Below are 24,624 nucleotides of genomic sequence, written 5' to 3' on the forward strand. Positions count from 1 at the left end.
TTTTGTCCTGATGAGGGCAGCGTGCCGGGAGGGCGAGCTGCTATCTCCTTCTGCCAGCTTTCTCTGTCTTCACCACAGCTGAGGGGCGTTTATGCTGCAGCCTGCCTCTCCCTCTCCATCTTCTGGGTGGGGGCCTGGGCTCAGAGTTTAGTAGAGTTTGCAGCCCAGTTAGGGAACGTGGGCGCCTGGGGTCTTGAGCCCCGTGCCTTGCGGTTCCCCCACCGCCTCCATCAGCGGCGCCTGCGGCCTCGCTTCACACCTGCGTGTGGCCCCCGGCTGCCCCCACCCCACGCCCCTGGCTTGCGCTGGTCCAGGCCGGCAAGATGCAGCCGGTGTCCCCGGAGGAGAAGCCCAACCCGCTGCAGGATGCGAACTTCTGCTCCCGGCTGTTCTCCTGGTGAGCCCCGCCTGGGCTGAGACACCCCGCCCCTCAGGGCCAGTGCCTGACGCTGCTGCGCCTTGCAGGGGCTGAGGGTCGAGGGTCAGGGCGAGGGAGCGCTTTCCGATGGCTGCTTGTAGCGGTGGGGTCTCCCCACGCCGGCCACGGGGGTCCCTGTCTGCACCCTCTGGGTGAGGCGACGGGAAGGGGTAGCAGGAACGGGAAGAGGGACCTGGTGGCGGGGCACAGGGTCTCCCTGCCTTGCAACTCGCTGCCCCGCCAGCCTCCTTAGTCCCGGGGAGCAGGAGGGGCAGTGGGAGCAGGAGGCAGGGAGGCTGAGAACCTAGGCTGCCCAGGGCTGGTCACCGCCAGCGGGAGAAGGACTGGACCCCCATATGCCATCCTTAGTCGGCTTCCGCAAGACAGCTCCAGATTCACAGTGAACTATGAATTCAACGGGACTTTGAAAACTCCGGATTCAAAGGGAACTAATTCGCACCCTTTCCCCACTAAGCAAACAGCCCTGAGCCGCTTCCTTTATCTAGTCAGTGCTCTGCTCCTGTTGTCATCTTCTGGTAATGTCCCTACCTTTCCCCATATTCCTTAGGTGACGGCTGAGTCCAACTGCACTGGGTTCCCTTGTCCCTGTGTCTGTGACCAGGTCTCCCTGCCTCCCTCTTTCTCTCCGTGTGCATCTCTCACTGTATATCCTGGTGTCTAGTTGTGACACATTTCATGTGTGTAAGAACACTATTGTTTTTTATTTAATGAAAGTGAAAGTGAAGTCGCTCAGTCATGTCCGACTCTTTGCGACCCCATGAATTGTAGCCTACCAGGCTCTTCCATCCATGGGATTCTCCAGGCAAGAGTACTGGAGTGGGTTGCCATTTCCTTCTCCAGGGGATATTCCCGACCCAGGGATCTAACCTGGGTCTACTGCATTGTAGGCAGATGCTTTTACCGCCTGAGTCACCACCGTTTAATGAATGGGGACACAATTCTTGAACCCATTTTAATTTTACCTGGGATACACTGAGGACTGGAGTATGGATTTGACCAGTCCCTTTCCTTACTGTGAATATTTCCACTTCCACCTTTGAGAGTCACCTTGGAGATGGGGTCCCTGAAGCCTGTGGGGTCTTATCTGCATCTCTAGCCTTTCCAGAAGCAGTGCAAGGTCTTGATGCAGGTGGTCCTGCCCAGGAGTCCTTTGGTCCTGAAAACACTGAAGGGTCCCTGAGCTGGGAGGAAACACACAGATGAGAAGGGACTCCGAGAGATGAAGCTCTCAACTAAAGTTTTCCATCCAGTAGCTGGGACCACTAACTAGATGGGCCTCAAACTCTGGGTTTAATCACACTTGGGTGATTATTATTCATTTCTGGACCCTAAATCATTCATCTTTCTCACAAATTCTGACATTTCCTTTTTTTCATATGGGAAGGCCTCGGGGAGCCCCAGGAAACCGAACCTTCTATGCTTGTTCTGATGGTGGTGTATTCAGTGTGTGTATCTACATCTCTTGGGTTTTTCGTGGCCCTTAAGGAAAGAGGGACAAGAAGGAAAAATATGGGTGTAGGTTTCCCTATTGGCTTAGTGGTAAAGAATCTGCTACAATAGCAGGAGACCAGGTGACATGGATTTGATCCCTAGGTGAGGAAGATCCCCTGGAGGAGGCAATGGCAATCTACTCCAGTATTCTTGCCTGGGAAATCCCATGGACAGAGGAGCCTGGCAGGCTAAAGTCCATGGGGTTGCAAAAGAGTTGGACATGAGTGAGTGACTAAATAGCAACAACTGTAAATGATACTGAAGTAGAGACACCTCCCCTTAACCTCAGGCAGGGCAAGGAACTCTCCAGGGATGTTCTGTTTGTGGATTTTCAAAATGTGTGTGTATGCAAATGAGACGGTGAGGTGAGGACTTCTCATTGGTTTGGGTAGACACCCATTTCCAGTTTTCCTGATGAACTGGAAGGAGCTATTACCTCTTATTTTACGTGTGAAGTCACTGAAGCAGAGAGGATGAGTAATTTTTTAAAAACTTTTAATTTTATATTGGAGTACAGCCAATTTACAATGTTGTGATAGTCTCATGTGGACAGGAAAGGGATTCAGTCATACCTATACATGTATCCATTCTCCCCCAAATTCCAAGAGTTTGAGTAACTTGCCTGCATCACACAGCTTAATAGCGAAAGTTGGATCCCAAACCAGGAGTCTGGCTCCTGAGTCTGTGTTGCCCTGTATGTAACTGCTATTCTGAGAATATTCTGTGAATTTTAGAAAAGAATATATATTTTTTCTATTTATATAAAAATATTAAAACTATAGAAGAAGAAGGGCCTCCCAGATGGGTGGCACGGGGGTAAAGAATCCATCTGCCAGTGCAGGAGACTCAAGAGAGGTGGGTTTGACCCTTGGGTTAGGAAGATCCCCTGGTGTAAGAAATGACAACCCACTCCAATATTGTTGCCTGGAGAATCCCATGGACAGAGGAGCCTGGTGGGCTATAGTCCATCAGGTCGCAAAGAGTTGGACATGACTGAGCACACAGAAGAAGAAAGGAATAAGGATTTGTTTTTTTAGCCAGGTCTACTTGTGGATATTTTGGTTATTTCTTAGTCTTTACCCTAGAAATCTTGGCATATCTGCACATGCAGTTTTTTTTTAATCAAAATTATAGCTCATGATTTTTTAGAATTAATTTTTGTTGGCATATAGTTGCTTAACCCTGTTAGTTATGCACCACAATGAGACACCAGCTCATACATATTAGGAGGGCTCCCATGGGGAAAAAAAGGAAGAAAAAATAGTGTTGGCAAGGATGTGAAGAAACTAGAATCCTGCACACGGACGGTGGGGTTGTAAAATGGTGCATCACAAAGGACAAATATTTTATGATTTGATTTACATGAAGTCCTCAAAGCAGTCAAATTTAAAGAGAAACAAAGTGGCCTTGTGGTTGCCAGGGGCTGGGGGCAAGGGAAGTGGGGAGTTAGTGTTTGATGGCACAACAGTGCAGGAGGAAGAGAGTGCTGGAAACTGGTTGCATAGTAATGTTAAGATAGGTAACAATAATGAGCCGCGTGCTTGAAAAATCATCAAGATGGTAAACTTTATGTCGTGTGCATTTTCCACAGTTTTGACAAATTTAATGAGAAAAAAAATGGCACCTGATGTGCCTCATTTGGAAGTGTTCCTGTGTTAGAGTCTAGACTTTGCCACTTCCTGATTAGTGGCTAGTACCTCTAAGTATTGGCCTCGGGAAAGTGGGGAGAAGACCTGGAGAGAACACCTCCCTGGGATGCTGAGAGGGTCAGTGATGCTCTGAACAGCACAAGTGCCCCCAGACAAACAGCAGTCATCACCACCACAGAGCGCTTGAGTAATCCCATGTGGTCCCCAGTAGAAAGCCTCTGAAAGTTTGATACATGAGATTACAACAACAGCAGCACCAACAGGAAGAAGAAGGACTGCTGTCCTTTCCTAGCAAGGATGCAGGCAATGAAAAGCCATGGACTCTGTAAGAGCCCTTCCAACCTCCTCTTCCCATCTATAAAAGTGCTCTCCAGCCCTGGCACTTTGGGGACTTACACTTGGCTCTCCACAAATGCAGACCTCAAACTGCAATTCTCTGCTGATTCTGGATAAGCCCATCTTTGCTGGGGAAATATTTTGCAGTCTGTCTGTTTCAGGTCAACAGAGGGTAGGAATCAACACACTGGGGGACCCATGGAAGACTCTGAACAGCAAATTATCCACTTGATACCTCTTAAAGGACACATCAGGCTGATCAGATGCAGAACTATAAAGACCAAAAAAAAAAACAAGAATAAACTACAGGAGATAAATTTAAATTTGTTAGGCAGTTTATTTTGCTGTAAGGACATACCAATAAATTTGACTATACCTTTGGAATGTTCTACTTCTTGCTTGAGGCTGTGGTTATTGTATAAAATTACCAAAACTCATCAAAGTAAACACTCACTGGGAACAGATCAAGGTCAGAGAAAGAGCCCTGGAAAGCTCACCCAGCTTCCATCTACAACATGTGGGTTTCTGACTGTTAATGAAGAATAACAACTGGTATTCTAAAAATAGTGCAAAGAATCCTAGTTTGAAATTAAACATTTCTATCTATTCACAATTGCTAGTTACTGAGGGCCTAACAGGCCCAACCTCCCTAAACCATCTCAGCTCTTGGCAAGTTCACATCCCACCTCATGTCATCAGCTTCTCTGAAAATTATCTCCAGAGAGTCTGTCTTGACATCAATGACAGTCTTCGCATCCACACTCCTTTTGCAAGGGGACAGTTCACTCACTGAGACATGGCCAGTGTCAGGGAACAAGAATTTAACAGCTCCCTGATGGGCCAAGTGCATGTAGTCCAAGATACTACACCACCCTTATCTCTGGGGACAGGTCCTACACTCACCCCCAACCTGCTGGCCTCTGGGACGAGGGAGAGAGAAATGCAGAGCTCATCCCAGAGGCTGCAGTGAGGACAATGGGGCCATCGCCAGGGAAAGTCTCAGCAGGCTGGACAGTCCATTCCCAGCTGGACACGGTTCATTAACTGTACTTCTTATTTCCAATAGTGAGGAATAAGAAATACTCAGTAAACCACAATGGGAAAATGGACTGTTTTAGGAAAAAAATGGGGCCTATCCTATAACAAAAACTAAAAAAGTTCTAGCTGCCTTTACTGTTAGAAATAAAATAAGTTTGCATTCCTACCAGCAGTGTAAGAGAGTTCCCTTTTCTCCACACCCTCTCCAGCATTTATTGCTTGTAGACTTTTGGATCCGCAGCCATTCTGACTGGCGTGAAATGGTACCTCATAGGGGTTTTGATTTGCATTTCTCTGATAATGAGTGATGTTGAGCATCTTTTCATGTGTTTGTTAGCCATCTGTATGTCTTCTTTGGAGAAATGTCTATTTAGTTCTTTGGCCCATTTTTTGATTGGGTCATTTATTTTTCTGGAGTTGAGCTGTACGAGTTGCTTGTATATTTTTGAGATTAGTTGTTTGTCAGTTGCTTCATTTGCTATTATTTTCTCCCATTCTGAAGGCTACCTTTTCACCTTGCTAATAGTTTCCTTTGTTGTGCAGAAGCTTTTAAGTTTGCAAACTAGTACAGCCACTATGGAGAACAGTGTGGAGATTCCTTAAAAAACTGGAAATAGAACTGCCTTATGATCCAGCAATCCCACTGCTGGGCATACACACTGAGGAAACCAGAAGGGAAAGAGACACGTGTACCCCAGTGTTCATCGCAGCCCTGTTTATAATAGCCAGGACATGGAAGCAACCTAGATGTCCATCATCAGATGAATGGATAAGAAAGCTGTGGTACATATACACAATGGAGTATTACTCAGCCATTAAAAAGAATACATTTGAATCAGTTCTAATGAGATGGATGAAACTGGAACCTATTATACAGAGTGAAGTAAGCCAGAAAGAAAAACACCAATACAGTATACTAACGCATATATATGGAATTTAGAAAGATGGAACCAATAACCCTGTGTACGAGACAGCAAAAGAGACACTGATGTATAGATCAGTCTTATGGACTCTGTGGGAGAGGGAGAGGGTGGGGAGATTTGGGAGAATGGCACTGAAACATGTATAATATCATGTATGAAACGAGTCGCCAGTCCAGGTTCGATGCACGATACTGGATGCTTGGGGCTGGTGCACTGGGACGACCCAGAGGGATGGTATGGGGAGGGAGGAGGGAGGAGAGTTCAGGATGGGGAACACAGGTATACCTGTGGCAGATTCATTTTGATATTTGGCAAAACTAATACAATATTGTGAAGTATAAAAATAAAATAAAATTTAAAAAAAGAAATAAAATAAGAAAAAAGCTAAAATAAAGCACATAGATTTAGATGTTTGGATTTTTAAAAGACATACTACAAAAGCAACAGGAGAATTTGAAAGGCTCAATTTTAATTAATGATATATAATTTAAAACCTGTAAAGAAACATTAAAATCTGAAAAAAAAATATGCACTATTACAAGTTATTTCAAAAATATAAAAGCTCTATAGGAAAAAAAAATGTGTTATAGACATTTGAAAAAGACAAGTAAATGATCAATAGACATAAAAAGTGTTCCATCTCTACAAGTCAAATAGCAACCCACCCTAGTATTCTTGCCTGGAAAATCCCATGGACAGAGGAGCCCGACAGTACAGTTTATGGGGTTGCAAAGAGTTGAACAGGACTGGGGTTGTAAAATGGTAGAATGTGGGGTTGCAAAGAGTCGAACAAGACTGAGTGACTGAGCACGCATAAATCAAATAAATTCAAATTAAAGCTGTTTGAATTATTTTTAACTTTAGGCCCAGAAAAAATGTAGTTCAGGTATTCAAAGCTGACAATGAAATAAGCTCACAAACAGCTGTTAAGAGGGCAAATTGGTCTGAACCTAATGGAAAACAGTTCAGCCTTTCACTAATTTTTCTACTCCTGGGAATTTGGAAAAAGGAAAGATGCACCAAAATATATGGTCATAGATATGTATCACATCTTGATTAGCAATAAACTCTATTAAACAAAAGTGAGAGACTTCATACATTTCAATTAAATACCGATTTTTACAGAAAGAGACTCTCAGACTTTGGAGAATGAATTTATGGTTGCCAAGGAGAGTGATGGGGGAAAGGGATAGTTTGGGAGTTTGGTAGGGACGTGTACACACTGATGTATTTAGGATGGATAACCAACAAAGACCTACTGTATCACACAGGGAACTCCGCTCAATGTTATGTGGCAGCCTGGATGGGAGTGGGGTTTGGGGGAGAATGGATACATGTGTATGTACGGCTCAGTCCCTTTGCTGTCCTCCTGAAACTACCATGTCGTCAGTTGAATATACTCCTTTACAAAATAAAAAATTTAATTAAAAAATAAATGCCACATTTTGAACATTATTTAATGCTATAAATAAATGTTAACCATCAAAAGTTAAGGAAGCAGGATCCAAAGATATTTTGATGTTGAGCATTTTTTCCTCCTCAAGCAGAATTTTAAAGAGGGTCTTTTATGGGCTTCCCTTGTAGCTCAGGTGGTAAAAAGTCTGTCTGTAATGCAGGAGAACCTGATTCAATCCCTGGGTTGAGAAGATCCCCTGGAGAAGGGAATGGCTATCCACTCCAGTATTCTTGCCTAGAGAATTCTGTGGACAGATCATGGGGTTGCAAAGAGTTGGACACAACTGAGTGACTAATGCTTTCACTTTGGGGGCAGGGTGTCATCATCTGGGTAAGTCCCAGTGTTAATTCCCTGAGCATTTTATATAGGGGACATTTTATATAGGGGACAAGTGTGGAATAAATTACCCAACTTGTGTCAAACCTGCTTAGTGGTAAAGCTCCTAGATGTGCACCATTGTTTCAGAAGGAAACTGAGACCTAGAGATGTTAAAGGTCATGGAGCTGCTGAACTGGAGTGGAGACGTGGAGCAGAGGACAGCTGAGGTCCTGGGTGCTCAGCACCATTGCTGGGACTAGAGTCCAGTATTCTGACTCCTGGACCAGGGTTCTTTAGAGGTGCCAAGGTACCTGGATTAGTAAAATCTGAAGTTCAGTCTATCTTATCACTTCTTTAATGAGTCATGGATATTCATACATTCAACAAATAGTTCTTAAGCATCTATACCCATGTTGTCCTAGGAATAACAGGATAGAAGAAATGTGATCTCTGTCATTGTTATTCAGTTGTTCAACCATGTCCGACTTCATGACCCCATGGACCAGCACACCAGGCTTCCTTGTCCTTTACTCTCTCCCATAGTTTGCTCAATTTCATGTCCATTGAGTCGGTGATGTTATCTAACCATCTCATCTTCTGCTGCCCTCTTCTCCTTTTGCCTTCAATCTTTCCCAGAATCTGGGTCTTTTCCGATCAGTCAGCTCTTTGCATCAGGTTGGCCAAAGTATTGGAACTTCAGGATCAGGCCTTCCAATGAATAATCAGGGTTGATTTCTTTAGGACTGACTGGTTTGATCTCTATCCATGGGTTATTATTGTCTGGCCTTGGAAATTTCCTTACCCTGGCACATCAGTAAAATGGTGTTTACCAATGGACTGCCTCTGCATGCTATTATCATTTAAATAATGCATAATCGATCTGAATAAGTTTTTTGGTGGGATCATCTGTACAGTTACTGTTTTTTTCCCTTTATAATAAATAATTGCAGAGAGATAATTTGAGATTATGTAAATATCTCTGCTTCAAGCTTTCACACACTATTTTTAATTTCCATTGATGATTTTCTGACTTGATTGTTCCTTTTTTTTCTGAATTGTTAAACATTTTTATTGTGCAGACTTACAAGGTTGCAAGACATGCAGGATAAAAAAGTGTAAAATATCAGTAAGCATATAAAATTTCAGCCGTCTTTTGGACCAGCACTTGATTTGCACAAGGGACTAAGCATCTGTATAGAACAGACATATCTTGGGATACATAGTTTACAGATTGAATCACAAAACAATTTAAAAATTATTCAGTATAGTACATTTTCAGTTATGTACACAACTTAAAAGTAACTGATTACTCCTTTTATGTTTGTTTGCATTTGTTTGCAAGAGTTTTACTTTCTCTCCTGTTTATGTAGCACTAAGGATTCATGGATTCTTTCATTATTTACTGGATTAAGGTTAATTGCCATTTATTTGTTTTGATGCTCAACGTATTCCAGATTTGTCTAGTAAGAGCCATCCAAGCTTCTCTGTCCTTCTACACATCCTCATGAATCCTTGAGCGCTTCCTTATTTTATGGCACAAGATGTCCCAGACCCATCTTGGACTTTCTCTGCCTGTTGGTCTTGGTCTGTAGATGGTGAGGCTTTTGCTGGGATTGCCTGGGGCTCTGCTCACCAGGACTCATACTAGTTATGAGAAGCCCCCACAGAAATTCTCCTTTTGCAGTCTGTGTTGTGGCTGGATCGGTCCTTGTGGTTCTTAGGATTGTGAGATACATCTCAGCGACAACCATCAGGGAACTTTGAAATGCCAAGGTGTATCACTCACATGCCCCAGAGGATACAAGGCACCCCTGGGGTGACACAGCGAGGTCCTGGGTGGAAAGAGAGAGCTCATGAGCAAGCTTGGACTTGGGGTTCTGCCTTTTTGGGGTTGAGGGTGGTGTGTCTATGATTTTAAAGTTTCACTCTTTATTGATGAATTTTAAAAATAAGAGTGGGAATTAAAGTGCTGGAAGGGAGAAGCAAACAGTCAGTGAGATGGTCTGTTATCAGGACAACCAGAGCTTTCTAAAGCGGGAACTTCACGGGTGGGGTGGCCTGGCTCTTTATCTCATCATGTAGCTGTCACATGTTCACTGGAGATGGATGTCTTTGACATGGATGTCTCTAAAGCTTCATGTCAGGCACTTATATTACAGTGAAAAAAACAGAATTATCAGTGCTGACACACACAGCCTCAACCTTGGAACCAGTCATTTCTTCAGTTGGTTCCTTTTAGGCAAGAAGGATATTACAAAGCCAAGACCTGGGTGAAGGGGGCCAAAGGACACAAACTTCCATTATAAAATAAGTTATACAGTAGGATTAACTATAGTCACCAGACTGCACATTACATCTTCATGAAAGTGAAAGTCCCTCGCTCATGTTCAACTCTTTGTGACCCCATAGACTATACAGTTCGTGGAATTGCTGCCTGCAATGCGAGAGACCTGGGTCTGATCCCTGGGTTGGGAAGATCCCCTGGAAAAGGGAATGGCTACCTACCCCAGTATTCTGGCCTGGAGAATTTCATGAACTGTATAGTCCATGAGGTTGCAGAGTAGGACACGACTGAGCGACTTTCACTTTCATGAAGGTGTAATGTCCAGTCTGGTGACTATAGTTAATCCTACTGTATTGAATATTTGAAAGCTGATAAGAGAGTAGAACTTAAGAGTCCTTCCCACAAGAAAAAAATTGTAATTGTGTATGTTAAACAAAACCCCAAGATCGGGGGGCTAGCATGCTCTTTGCTAACAATGTGTCATTGCTTCCGGGGCCTCTCAGCCTACAGAGTTAGGGAGTGTGTATGTCTCTGTGTGTGAGTGTGTAAATACATATCCAATTATTCCACCATATCTATATATTTAAAATATAGTTTTTTTTAACAAAGCCCATCACTGTAGGATTCTAATTAGAGCTATGTAATTTAGATATATGTCACTGTCCTTTTAATTTTTAACAGGTGGCTAAACCCCTTGTTTAAAATTGGTTATGAACGGAAATTAAAACCAGATGATTTGTACTCAGTGCTTCCGGAAGATTGCTCCCAGCACCTTGGAGAAGAGCTGCAAGGGTGAGCACAGACATCAGGGAGAAGGGGAGGGAGTGTGAGGATTTCCACATGGGGCTAAAGGTGTCGGGGAGGCTTTGCTTCCTCTGGGTTCTTCTGAGCCTCCTCCCCTGACACTGCACACTCACCCCCTCAGGCTGACCATGGGCTCAGCCCACTTTGGAGTCTGGGGGAGCCCGTGTTCCCTGTACATCTGTGGGTGTGGAGGGAGCCCACAGCCACGGCCCTGGAGGCCAAGCTCTGTCCCCGGAGGTGGGGTCCCTGGGAGTCTGCCCTCCTGAGCTGCTCGTGAACTGAGTCCAGCAAAGCTTGGCAGGAACTTGTTTTCTGAGACTAACACTTCTCCCTCAAGGCCTGGTCTTGTACTTTTTCAGGTGCTTCGGTCTACACCGCTCATCCTTCAGGCACATTGTGACCCATTAGCTAGCATCTATGGGGCAGCCGCAGAGCGCCCTGTAGTGCAGGCTCGTCTTCTGCTCCTCCCGCCCCCGTTTTACCTGAACAGGGCTCTTCTTCACTGTGCTTGTTTCTCATCACAGGTACTGGGATCGAGAAGTTTTGAGAGCCAAGAAAGATGCACGGGAGCCTTCTTTAAAGAAAGCAATCATCAAGTGTTACTGGAAATTCTATTTCATTCTGGGACTACTTACGTTTCTTGAGGTAAAAGCTTTTCCACACTGTGCATTGCTTCTCAGTGTGTGCAGATCAGTACTGAGATGGATGAGATGGTGGGGAGAGAGGACAGTGGTTTAAGGTCTGAAGCTAAAACTTGTCTGTGAATCACGATGTAGTTCAGTGGTTGTATTTACTTTTAGAATGGACAGGTGCTTAAAGACAAATGCTCCAGGGGATTACAGTTGGGTTGGCCAAAAAATTCTTTCAGCTTATGGGAAAACTTGAATGAACTTTTTGCCAAGCCAATGTTTTTCTTTTAACCAATTAAAACATAGTATTGTGGAAGGATGGCACTGACATTTTATACCATATGGAGAAGGCAACGGCAAACCACTCCAGTACTCTTGCCTGGAAAATCTCGTGGATGGAGGAGCTTGGTAGGCTGCAGTCCATGGGGTCGCTACTAGTCCGACAGGACTGAGCGACTTCACTTTCACTTTTCACTTTCACGCATTGGAGAAGGAAATGGCAACCCACTCCAGTGTTCTTGCCTGGAGAATCCCAGGGACAGGGGAGCCTGGTGGGCTGCCATCTATGGGATCGCACAGAGGCGGACACAACTGAAGCAACTTAGCAGCAGCAGCAGCAGGACATTGTTAGTGCTCAGTAAATGATATAAATGCTAAAAGTGATCCTTGAGAAAGAGAAGATCCTACAACCTCAAGGAATATGTGCTTCCTGGTTTGGAGGAAGTAAACTTGGACCTGAGCCCAAAACGTAAGACATTTTATAGTCACTCAGCAATTAATTGTTAACTTGCCCAGGACACATCTGATAAATTCTTTGCTAAGAAGGGATCATTGTCTCTCCCTTTCCAGTGGAATAGGACCTGGGGCCCTGCATCTGGGCAGAAGATGCCAGAGCTCCAAGAGCACACCCTTCCCTGGGCTACTCCCTCCCCGTGGGCCAGGTCACCCAGGTCAGAGACCCCCGTGGGGAGGAGCTCCAGCTTCACCATGAATTATGGAGAATCCATGCACCATCTATGCTGGTTTCAGTCCTGACTGTAGGGATGGATTGCTGGTTGAGAGGAGAGTCTTGGTATCCTGGCACTGGCAGAAGGTGTAGGAGGGGATCTGCAGGAGAAAACTGGAGACAGAAAGCCATGAGGTCAGTGACCTCCATGACCCTGAAGATCCTGGGTCAAGACCCCGCAGTGAGACACATCCACCTGGGGACACAGTGCCGTCAGCCCCCTGTTCTGGCTGAGCCTTCTGGAGGTCTGCTGCAGACCCCCCTGGGTGGCTCATGCTCTCCATGGTCCCTTAGCGCTGCCTTAGGGACATGGGTGGGCTGTGAGTGTGTGAGAGCAGAAGGGATGGAAGATGCAGTTGCTGTGAAAGGGGTGTTTTAGGTGGAGAAGGTGTAAGTTGTCATCAGTCCATTGTGTTGGGGGTAAGGTGGATGGGCAAGGTGGTTTACAGGTGGGTGGCATGGCTCTTGTTTAAAGGCTGTGTTTACTAAAAGGCACTGCAGGCAGTGGGCAGCTGGGCAGGTGAAGTCCACCCCACACAACTGGAGAGACAGAGAATCTGTCAGTTCCCAGGGGACTGGGTGGTTCTGGGAGATGGAGTTCTCCTTGATGACAAAGGTGGGTTGACCATTGTGCCAGAGGGTGGGAACAGGTGTGTGTGGCAGAGTGCCACTTTAGACAAGGCTCTTACCACCGAGATACTGAAGTGCCTTGTGAAGGGTGGGGTGGACTGTTGATTTCAAAGTTGTCCAGCCCTAGTAACACTTCCTGCTGGGGATCCAGGAAGGCCAGGCCTGGGGGCTGTGTCAGTTGTCAGTTGGTACAGCCCCTGGCCCCTCCTTCAGGAGGCTGGTTGTTGGGTGGTCATGGCAGAGAAGTGGGGAGTAGAGGACCTTGAAAACAAGGGAGCTCATCCTCTGTAGTACTAGAAGTTCTAGTAGCAGTAACAGGGGCTCATACTCAGTAGTCATGGTGGTGGCAACAAAAATACTATTAGCAGTGCAGTAGGAACAATAGTGGTCATTGTATGGATGTGAGAGTTGGACTGTAAAGAAAGCTGAGCACTGAAGAATTGATGCTTTTGAACTGTGGTGTTGGAGAAGACTCTTGAGAGTCCCTTGGACTGCAAGGGGATCCAACCAGTCCATTCTGAAGGAGATCAGCCCTGGGTGTTCTTTGGAAGGAATGATGCTAAAGCTGAAACTCCAGTACTTTGGCCACCTCATGCGAAGAGTTGACTTATTGGAAAAGACTCTGATGCTGGGAGGGATTGAGGGCAGGAGGAGAAGGGGACGACAGAGGATGAGATGGCTGGATGGCATCACTGACTCCATGGACGTGAGTTTAAGTGAACTCCAGGAGATGGCGGTGGACAGAGAGGGCTGGCATGCTGCGATGCATGAGGTCGCAAAGAGTTGGACACGACTGAGCGACTGAACTGAACTGAGTAACAATAGTAAGTACTCAAAATTAGTTATGTATCAGGAACTGCTATGTGCACTGTATGTGTAATATCACTTTTATTCCTTGGACTAACTCAATGAAGTTGTAGGTTTCATATTACCCCTATTTTAGAAGAGAGGACTCTAAGTCCAAGTAGTTACATAGGATGCCTGTGATCACAGAGGATAAGAAAGCTGTGGTACATATACACAATGGAGTATTACTCAGCCATTAACAAGAATACATTTGAATCAGTTCTAATGAGGTGGATGAAACTGGAGCCTATTATACAGAGTGAAGTAAGCCAGAAAGAAAAACACCAATACAGTATACTAATGCATATATATGGAATTTAGAAAGATGGTAACGATAACCCTGTATACGAGACAACAAAAGAGACACTGATGTATAGAACAGTCTTTTGGACTCTGTGGGAGAGGGAAAGGGTGAGATGATTTGGGAGAATGGCATTGAAATATGTATAATATCATATATGAAATGAGTCGCCAGTCCAGGTTCGATGCACCATACTGGATGCTTGGGGCTGGTGCACTGGGACGACCCAGAGGGATGGTATGGGGAGGGAGGAGGGAGGAAGGTACAGGATGGGGAACGCATGTATGCCTGTGGCGGATTCATTTCAATATATGGCAGAACCAATATAATATTGTAACATTTAAAAATAAAATAAAATTAAAAAAAAAAAAGCATAAAGAACAAATTGAGGTTCCACTTCGGGCTCTCTGACTTACAAGCCTGTTCATCTTTGTTCATTTGACCCTAGATGAGAGGTCATCTAGGGTCAGAAAGGCTTGTCTTTAGAGCTTTGTATTCATGGTTTCAGACACATGCATCCTGAACTATGTCTAAAGATAATAAACAGGATGCCAAGAACTTCCTGGAGCAGGAAGTCAAATTTGGGATCATAAATGAGGGTAGAGTTCAGGTGTCCATGTCCCCTGGATGCCAAATTTGACTAGGATGTTGATGCCAGAAGCAACATTATGCTGTGTTCAGATGGACCAGGAGCCCTTTAACGTTGCCCTCATTACCATCCCGAAGTGGTGATAATTTTAGATAGTGGAAGATCTAAACTCAACTCAGGATTCTCTAAAATGTGAACACATTTAGTCTGTGACCTCCTGCCCTCTTTTAATTCCTCTGGTGCACAGGACAACTCAGGGGTTACCCATGGTTCCCAGACAGTGCTGTGACCAACAACAGTGCAAACCCTCCTGGCAGCACCAGTGGGAAGAGGCAGGATGATGCCAGTCCAGGGCAAGGCTTTTGGGGTTAGGACTTCAAAGTGTGAAACCTCTGTCCTGTGAGAATTCAGGAGTGATCATAATGCTGAGGAAACAAGTACCAGGCTAATGTTCAACCTGGAGCCCATGCGGGTCACCCCTAATTAGAACAGAACAGCCAGGGAATGCCCAGCAAGCCTGGCCCCTGTGTGTACCTCCATGGGGAACTTGGTTGGGGAGAACAAGTCTCTGCCTGCCTGGGGCCCTCAGGGTGGAGAAGAGGAGCCTGAAAGCTCTTCCTGGACCAGAGACACAGAGACCACCACCCCAGGTCATCAGGGCTTCTCTCTGAGATGAAGTTTTCACCTGCCATAGTGTAAATGGGGTGACCTTGAAGAGCCTCAGTGGGTTCACTCACTCCCTTCCCCTGAGCGGGGAGGAGTGGCCAGGGTTTATATCTTCTTCTTGGGAACTTTAGAAATGGCCAGCTTTCTCTAATCACTGACCTTTATCCAAGGTCACTTTTGCTGGTTGTCTCTGTTTTAGGTAGAGGCTATAGGAAGTCACATAATTGTGTAAATCTTCACTTTGAAGCTCAGCTGTTGGGCAGGAAGTAAAGAGAACCCTCTGTGTCCCAAAGTGGGCTTTGTACCTGGACTCAGGGCTGGTTCCCCAATAGCTGAGCGGTCTTTGCATTTATTTCCCAACCCTTTCTTCCATGTATCCCTCACTTCTGCTCAACCTGGCAGGCTGAGGATTGGCTGCTGGTGGCAGAGATACTGTGGGCTCAGAGCAACCACTGACCACCACACAGCAAGGGAGAGTAGGAGAGGTCACTGAGCCAAGTGGATGGGAACCTGCAGAGCAGACCTGCCCTGCTGATTCTTGAGAGCACACCATGAGCCATCGGATGTCAGTAATATCCACAGTGACGACCTTGGGACATATATGAGGGTGATGCTTTTCAATTCATTAAAAAAAAACTGTATTTTTACTGTCTCATTGAAAAATTATTTTTTTAAAATTGAAGTATGATTGACTTACAGTATTATATTAGTTTCAAGTGTATAGCATAGTAATTCAATATTTTTGTACATTATAAAATGATCACCCAGATCAGTCTAGTTACCCTCGGTCACCATACAAAGTTTTCCAATGTTATTGACTATATTTCCTATCTTGTACATTACATTCCCACAACTTATTTGTTTTATAACTGGAAGTTTGTGCCTCTTAATCTCCCTTACCTATTTCACTCATCCTCTAATCCCCCTCAATCCATTTTCTTTAATAATCAAGGAAAGAGGTGACTACTTTTTAAAAAAAGATTGCCTTCATCATGGTTAAAAATTAAAAATTCTGCTTAGAAGTGAAACTTTTAATTTCTGTTCAGAAAAGTTGGCTTCTAGAAGTGACTTTTCTCAAGAGTTCTTATTCTGCATGATGGCCTGTAAACAGCAATGAGTTTTCTAAGCCCTTTGTGAAACCAGCCTCTGCCATTAAGGATAGAATAGGTTTCTTCCCAGGACTCCTGTCTTTTGTGTATACTGTAGACATCTTTGCTAATTTTTTTGCTTTCTGGTGTGACAACAAGTTTCTGGTTTATCTTTACACACACAAAAAGCTGTGCATCCTTAAGTACAAATTTGCTCCAGCCCTGGAATCTCAATTTCTCCAAGCAGCCCTTGGCTCCTTCTAGTGGGAAATGGTATTTAGATTCTATGGCCTGGGCACTAGGGGTGCTCATTGCTGTTGGGTTGGCTATTGTTTCTCAGTTTTTTCATTGAATAAAGCTAGAATACATTGTTTACGATGAACAGACGCTGAGTTTATATGGGTATTTCCAATCTAAATCTGATTCAGGACAGTAGTGCTTTTGCTTTATCTTTTTACTCTTAGATTGGTATCTCTTTTCCTCTCATCATCTATTCTTTTTTCTGCCATGCCTAATGGTGGCTCAGATGGTAAAGAGTCTGCCTGCAGTGCAAGAGACTCACATTCAATCCTTAGGTTGGGAAGGTCCCCTGGAGGAGGGCATGGCAACCCACTCCAGTATTCTTGCCTGGAAAATTCCATGGACAGAGGAGCCTGGCAGGCTAGTCACAAAAAATTGGACACGACTGAGCGACTTCACTTAATCCCAGTTCTCAATGATACCAACATAATTAGTAATTTAAAAATCTTATAGTATCAACACTATTAAACATAATGTGATTTTTGGAAGCTTTTTTTGTTGTCTTTGTTGCTGTTCATATTGTTCTTAGATAGGCATATCACACAGGGAATGTGTTTTCAAATAATTTTTTTAAAAACCACTTTTAATAATTCTTTTTTGTATAACTTTGCCAATCTACTGGATGGATATAGCTTTTGTCTCATTTTACTCTGAAATTTAAGGAATTGATTTTGAAAACTTGATTGTTTTGTAATTACAATTCTGTATAATGTTTTCACAATTCCAATTTCAAATCAATAAAAGAGGCTATTTTTAAAGAAGATCGGTATCCTTGTTCCATTCTAATTCTTCCCCCTCTTTAGATGTAACATAACAAAATTTGATTCATATTTTTATTTTGGAAATAAAATATTTTATAAACATTTTTTTTTTCTGTGATGTCAGATGGAAGGTCTGAATTTCATCATTGAAGTCTCATGAGTTTGGGTTCATAAGGAGTTTTCTTAGAAGCATGATATGTAACATGGAACTTGGGTTAAAACCCTCTGTGGTACTTTTAAGTTCTTCAAAGCAAGTTCATGGCCCCTCCAGGCCCAGATGCCCTGATGATGCAGGAGAATAGCACATGCTTACATGGGATTAGATTCTACATCCAGAATCTTCCAGGGAGAGGGAACTTCAGGGTCCATCTTTAATCAGTTGAATCTAAACCAGTTTTTGGAGGCTTGGCTTTAGGCCTCAGAGTGCTCTTAACCAATCCCAGGTGATGCTAAGATGCAGTCAGGATGAACACCACTGTGTCAGGAGGAGTGAAGTTATATTTAGCATCGTAATGGTTATTATTTTCCCAGATTCATTGATTTTCCTCCTTAGCTCTGGATCTGTCTCAGCTCTGCTGTTTGTCACCTGTTCCCCCATTTCTGAAAGTAAATTTCCCCTTAATTTTTCCCACAAGCTCACTTTTTTCTGCTTATATATTTCACTCAAGCATTTTTTTCTTTGTCTTATATAGCTTGTTTCTGTTTTCTTCATTTTCTTAATTTTTCTCATGAAGCAGAGTTGGTGGAGTTGGGTAAGAAAACTTTTAAGTGCGTGTGAAAATGTAATGGAGAAACTATACTGACTAGGGAAATTTTAGCACTTAACCCTGTGAGAAGTTCCCCTAAGAAGCAGGAAATGGGGTCCAAAAGTCAAGGGCTATCAGGAGGCTGAATACCAAGGACTCCACCTAGAAATGTCTGCCCCAGAGACTCTGAGATGCTTGTAGAAACTTGACTGAATGTTGTCGTTTTATATTGGACTCTTTTTAAAAATCATGGTTTCATAGTTGTGAAGAATTCTTATGAAGATGTAAGAACCATATTCTCAATTGGTTTGTGGAAAGAATATTCACAAATCAAACTTAGACTGATGTTAAAGATGAAGAGTTTTGGGGAACAATTTTTGATCTTGTGCTTGCTTATCCAGAAAGTTTTAATTTGGCTAGTCTTAAGTTTGATAATGAAGATTTTCTCAGTTGTTTTATTACTCACTAGTTGAGGATTAGGATCAAGAACAGACAGAAGAGTAGAAGCTATAGACCATGAACTGGTATTACTCCTCATTGAGTCTGCTTGTGCAACTGGGTGATTAAAGACTGTCTCTCAGCAGATAAACCCAGACACTTAGGCAGTAATGACCTGCTTTTATTTTGCACTCTTTTTTTGCTGAATTTGTTGCATTTATCAGTATTCTTTTAGGTAGGTGACATTACTCTTACTCCTTCTGTAATTGCAGCGATGTTAGGATCAAATAACTGAGTAACAGACAGCTGAGTAATAGCCAACAAAGTTCCATCTAGCCAAAGCTCTGGTTTTTCCAGTAGTCATGTATGTATGTGAGAGTTGGAATATAAAGAAAGCTGAGGGCCAAATAATTGATGCTTTTGAACTGTGCTATTGGACAAGAACAGTATGAAAAGGCAAAATGATAGGATACTGAAAGAGAAACTCCCCAGGTCAGTAGGTACCCAATATGCTACTGGAGATCAGTGGAGAAATAACTCCAGAAAGAATGAAGGGATGGAGCCAAAGTAAAAAGAATACCCAGCTGTGGATGTGACTGGTGATAGAAGCAAGGTCCGATGCTGTAAAGAGCAATATTGCATAAGAACCTGGAATGTCAGGTCCGTGAATCAAGGCAAATTGGAAGTGGTCAAACAAGAGGTGGCAAGAGTGAATGTTGACATTCTAGGAATCAGCGAACTGAAATGGACTGGAATGGGTGAATTTAACTCAGATGACCATTGTATCTACTGCTGCGAGCAGGAATCCCTTAGAAAAAATGGAGTAGCCATCATGGTCAACAAAAGAGTCCGAAATGCAGTACTTGGCTGCAATCTCAAAAACGATAGAATGATCTCCATTCGTTTCCAAGGCAAACCATTCAATATCACAGTAATCCAAGTCTATGCCCGAACGAGTTACGCTGAAGAAGCTGAAGCTTAACGGTTCTGTGAAGACCTACAAGACCTTTTAGAACTAACACCCAAAAAAAGATGTCCTTTTCATTATAGGGGACTGGAATGCAAAAGTAGGAAGTCAAACACCTGGAGTAACAGGCAAATTTGGCCTTGGAATATGGAATGAAGCAGGGCAAAGACTAATAAAGTTTTGCCAATAAAATGCACTGGTCATAACAAACACCCTCTTCCAACAACACAAGAGAAGACTCTATACATGGACATCACCAGATGGTCAACACCAAAATCAGATTGTTTATATTCTTTGCAACCAAAGATAGAGAAGCTCTATACAGTCAGCAAAAACAAGACCAGGAGCTGACTGTGGCTCAGACCATGAACTCCTTATTGCCAAATTCAGACTTAAATTGAAGAAAGTAGGGAAAACCACTAGACCATTCAGGTATGACCTAAAACAAATCCCTTATGATTATACAGTGGAAGTGAGAAACAGATTTAAGGGCCTAGATCTGATAGATACAGTGCCTGATGAGCTATGGAATGAGTTTTATGACATTGTACAGAAGACAGGGATCAAGACCATCCCCATGGAAAAGAAATGCAAGAAAGCAAAATGGCTGTCTGGGGAGGCCTTACAAATAGCTGTGAAAAGAAGAGAAGTGAAAAGCAAAGGAGAAAAGGAAAGATATAAACATCTGAATGCAGAGTTCCAAAGAACAGCAAGAAGAGATAAGAAAGCCTTCTTCAGTGATCAATGCAAAGAAATAGAGGAAAACAACAGAATGGGAAAGACTAGAGATCTCTTCAAGAAATTCAGAGATACCAAAGGAACATTTCATGCAAAGATGGGCTCGATAAAAGACAGAAATGGTATGGACCTAACAGAAGCAGAAGATATTAAGAAGAGATGGCAAGAATACACAGAAGAACTGTACAAAAAGATCTTCACAACCCAGATAATCACAATGGTGTGATCACTGACCTAGAGCCAGACATCCTGGAATGTGAAGTCAAGTGGGAGTTAGAAAGCATTACTACGAACAAAGCTAGTGGAGGTGATAGAATTCCATTTCAGCTATTCCTAATCCTGAAAGATGATGGTGTAAAAGTGCTGCACTCAACATACCAGCAAATTTGGAAAACTCAGCAGTGGCCACAGGACTGGAAAAGGTCAGTTTTCACTCCAATCCCAAAGAAAGGCAATGCCAAAGAATGCTCAAACTACCGCACAATTGCACTCATCTCACACGCTAGTAAAGTAATGCTTAAAATTCTCCAAGCCAGGCTTCAGCAGTATGTGAACTGTGAACTTCCTGATGTTCAAGCTGTTTTTAGAAAAGGCAGAGGAACCAGAGATCAAATTGCCAACATACGCTGGATCATGCCAAAGCCTTTGACTGTGTGGATCACAATAAACTGTGGAAAATTCTGAAAGAGATGGGAATACCAGAACACCTGATCTGCCTCTTGAGAAATTTGTATGCAGGTCAGGAAGCAACAGTTAGAACTGGACATGGAACAACAGACTGGTTCCAAATAGGAAAAGGAGCTCGTCAAGGCTGTATATTGTCACCCTGTTTAGAGTACATCATGAGAAACGCTGGGCTGGAAGAAGCACAAGCTGGGATCAAGATTGCCAGGAGAAATATCAATAACCTCAGATACGCAGATGACACCACCCTTATGGCAGAAAGTGAAGAGGAACTAAAAAGCCTCTTGATGAAGGTGAAAGTGGAGAGTGAAAAAGTTGGCTTAAAGCTCAACATTCAGAAAACAAAGATCATTGCATCTGGTCCCATCACTTCATGGGAAATAGATGGGGAAACAGTGAAAACAGTGTCAGACTTTATTTTTCTGGGCTCCAAAATCACTGCATATGGTGACTGCGGCCATGAAATTAAAAGACACTTACTCCTTGGAAGGAAAGTTATGACCAACCTAGATAGCATATTCAAAAGCAGAGACATTACTTTGCCAACAAAGGTCCGTCTAGTCAAGGCTATGGTTTTTCCCATGGTCATGTATGGATGTGAGAGTTGGACTGTGAAGAAGGCTAAGCACTGAAGAATTGATGCTTTTGAACTGTGGTGTTGGAGAAGACTCTTGAGAGTCCTTTGGGCTGCAAGGAGATCCAACCAATCCATTCTGAAGGAGATCAGCCATGGGATTTCTTTGGAAGGAATGATGCTAAAGCTGAAACTCCAATACTTTGTCCACCTGATGCGAAGAGTTGACTCATTGGAAAAGACTCTGATGCTGGGAGGGATTGGGGACAAGAGGAAAAGGGGACTACAGAGGATGAGATGGCTGGATGACATCACTGACTCGATGGATGTGAGTCTGAGTGAACTCCGGGAGTTGGTGATGGACAGCGAGGCCTGGCGTGCTGCGATTCATGGGGTCGCAAAGAGTCGGACACGACTGAGTGACTGATCTGATCTGATCTGATTGGAGAAGCCTCTAGAAAGTCCCTTGGACTGCAAGGAGATCCATCCAGTCCATCCTAAAGGAAACCAGTCCTGAATATTCATTGGAAGGACTGATGCTGAAGCTGAAACTCCAATATTTTGGCCATTTGATGGAAAGATCTGACTCTTTAGAAAAGAACCTGGTGCTAGAAAAGATTGAAGACAGGAGCAGAAGGGGATGACAGAGGATGAGATTGTTGGATGACATCATTAACTCAGTGGACATGAGTTTGAGCAGGCTCTGGGGCTCGGTGATGAACAGGGAAGCCTGGCATGCTGCAGTCCATGGGGTCACAAAGAGTTGGACATTACTGAGCTACTGAACTGAACAGACAGCAGTGATTCCCAAAGAGAATCACAGTTTTAGGACACTTTGGGATGGCAGGTGTTACCACTGGGCTTCTGGTGGATAGTCCCAGGTTTGTAGCCTGCAGCACTGGGCTGCCCTTGATCATGTCTGGGCTGGGACGGCCATGTGTAGTTTGACTTTCTTGCTTCTCTGTGTAAGTCTCTAGCCTTCTATCTCAGGAAACTGTATAAACTCTGTTTTAAAATCTATGAGGGGCTCTTCTTAAGCTCTTAGTGCCACCAAGTGTGAATGATGGAGCTTGCTGGAAATGTAATAGTGAGCCTTTGTGTTCTTGAGAACTGGTCATCACTCTGATATGGTCATCTTATTCATAATTTTTCCATTAAACAGTCTTCTTTTCTCTGGAGTAGATGAAATCTCCTGTGACCTTGTGGAAGGTAAGGCAGGTATTACAGCCTGTGAACATATGTGTAGAACAAGACAGAAGTTTAGGGCTTCTGTGTCACAGCCTTTTGAGAGATGGGGTCAGCTTTCTGTAAATAATCTGATCAGGCACTAGTTAGTTGAGCAGAAAATGCATTTTAGTTATGCTTCATGTTTTGAATTTTGAATTCTCCTTCTCTTCCTCTTGTGGGTTCTTCAACTTTGTACAGACTGAAGAGAGCTATCAAAATCAAACTCATCAGAGGACTTCCCTGGTGGTCCAGAGGTTAAGACCACTTCCAATGCAGGGCTCACGGGTTTGATCCCTGGTCGGGGAATTACGATATCACATACCTCAGGGCAACTAAGCTGGTGCTTCCCAAATAGAGAAGTCTGCACGCTAAAATAAAGACCCAACACAGGAAAAAAAAAGTTTCATGCTGGAGATTTCTTGGTGTATGATGTTTTGGAGTCGAGTAGACCAGTTAAAGTTGATAGAGATCAAATCTAGACATTAACTGAGAACAACAATGTTATATCATATGGGAGATAGCCAACATACTCAAACTATCCAAAAAAAAAAACCAAACATTGAAAGTCATTGCACCATCTTGGTTATATTAATCACTTTGATGATTGGTTTCCACCAAAGTTAAATTCAGTTCGGTGGCTCAGTCGTCTCTGACTCTTTGCGATCCCATGGACTGCAGCACGCCAGCCTCCCTGTCCATCACCAACTCCCAGGGTTTACCCAAACTCATGTCCATTGAGTCAGTGATGCCATCCAAACATCTCATCCTCTGTCATCCCCTTCTCCTGCCCTCAATCTTTCCCAGCATCAGCATCTTTTCAAATGAATCAGTTCTTTGCATCAGGTGGCCAAAGTATTGGAGCTTCAGCTTCAGCACCAGTCCTTCCACTGAACACTCAGGACTAATCTCCTTTAGGATGGACTGGTTGGAACTCCTTGCAGCCCAAGGGACTCTCAAGAGTCTTCTCCAACACCACAGTTCAAAAGCATCAATTCTTTAGTGCTCAGCTTTCTTTATAGTCCAACTCTCACATCCATACATGACTACTGGAAAAACTATAGCCTTGACTAGATGGACCTTTGTTGGCAAAGTAATGTCTCTGCTTTTTAATATGCTGTCTAGATTGGTCATAACTTTTCTTCCTAGGAGTAACCATCTTTTAATTTCATGGCTGTAGTCACCATCTGTGGTGATTTTGGAGCCCCCCAAAATAAAGTCTGCCACTGTTTCCTCATCTATTTGCTGTGAAGTGATGGGACTGGATGCCATGATCTTAGTTTTCTGAATGTTGAGTTTTAAGCCAACTTTTTCACTCTCCTCTTTCACTTTCATCAAGAGGCTCTTTAGTTCTTCTTCACTTTCTGCCATAAGGGTGGTGTCATCTGCATATCTGGGGTTATTGACATTTCACCCGGCAAGCTTGATTCCAACTTGTGCTTCATCCGGCCCAGCGTTTCTTGTGATGTACTCTACATAGAAGTTAAATAAGCAGGGTGACGATATACAGCTTTGACACACCCCTTTTCCCGATTTGGAACCAGTCTGTTATTCTATGTCCAGTTCTAACTTGCTTCCTGACCTGCATAAAGATTTCTCAAGAGGCAGTTCAGGTGGTCTGGTATTCCCGTCTCTTTCAGAATTTTCCACAGTTTGTTGTGATCCACACAGTCAAAGGCTTTGGCATAGTCAATAACGC

General features: G+C 43.6%; 1 protein-coding gene across 1 annotated transcript in view; it reads left to right on the forward strand.

Moving 5' to 3' along the window:
* Nucleotides 1-323: 323 nt before the first annotated feature.
* The window catches only part of LOC109567082 (ATP-binding cassette sub-family C member 4-like), a 171,231-nt gene continuing 146,930 nt past the window's right edge, over nt 324-24,624 (forward strand). Inside the window, 3 exon segments of the mRNA XM_070799964.1 lie at nt 324-397; nt 10,616-10,726; nt 11,263-11,383. Of these exon segments, the coding sequence (XP_070656065.1) occupies nt 324-397; nt 10,616-10,726; nt 11,263-11,383 (306 nt within the window).

Source organism: Bos indicus, chromosome 12 (genome assembly GCF_029378745.1).
Source record: "Bos indicus isolate NIAB-ARS_2022 breed Sahiwal x Tharparkar chromosome 12, NIAB-ARS_B.indTharparkar_mat_pri_1.0, whole genome shotgun sequence".
Taxonomy (NCBI): Eukaryota; Metazoa; Chordata; class Mammalia; order Artiodactyla; family Bovidae; genus Bos; species Bos indicus.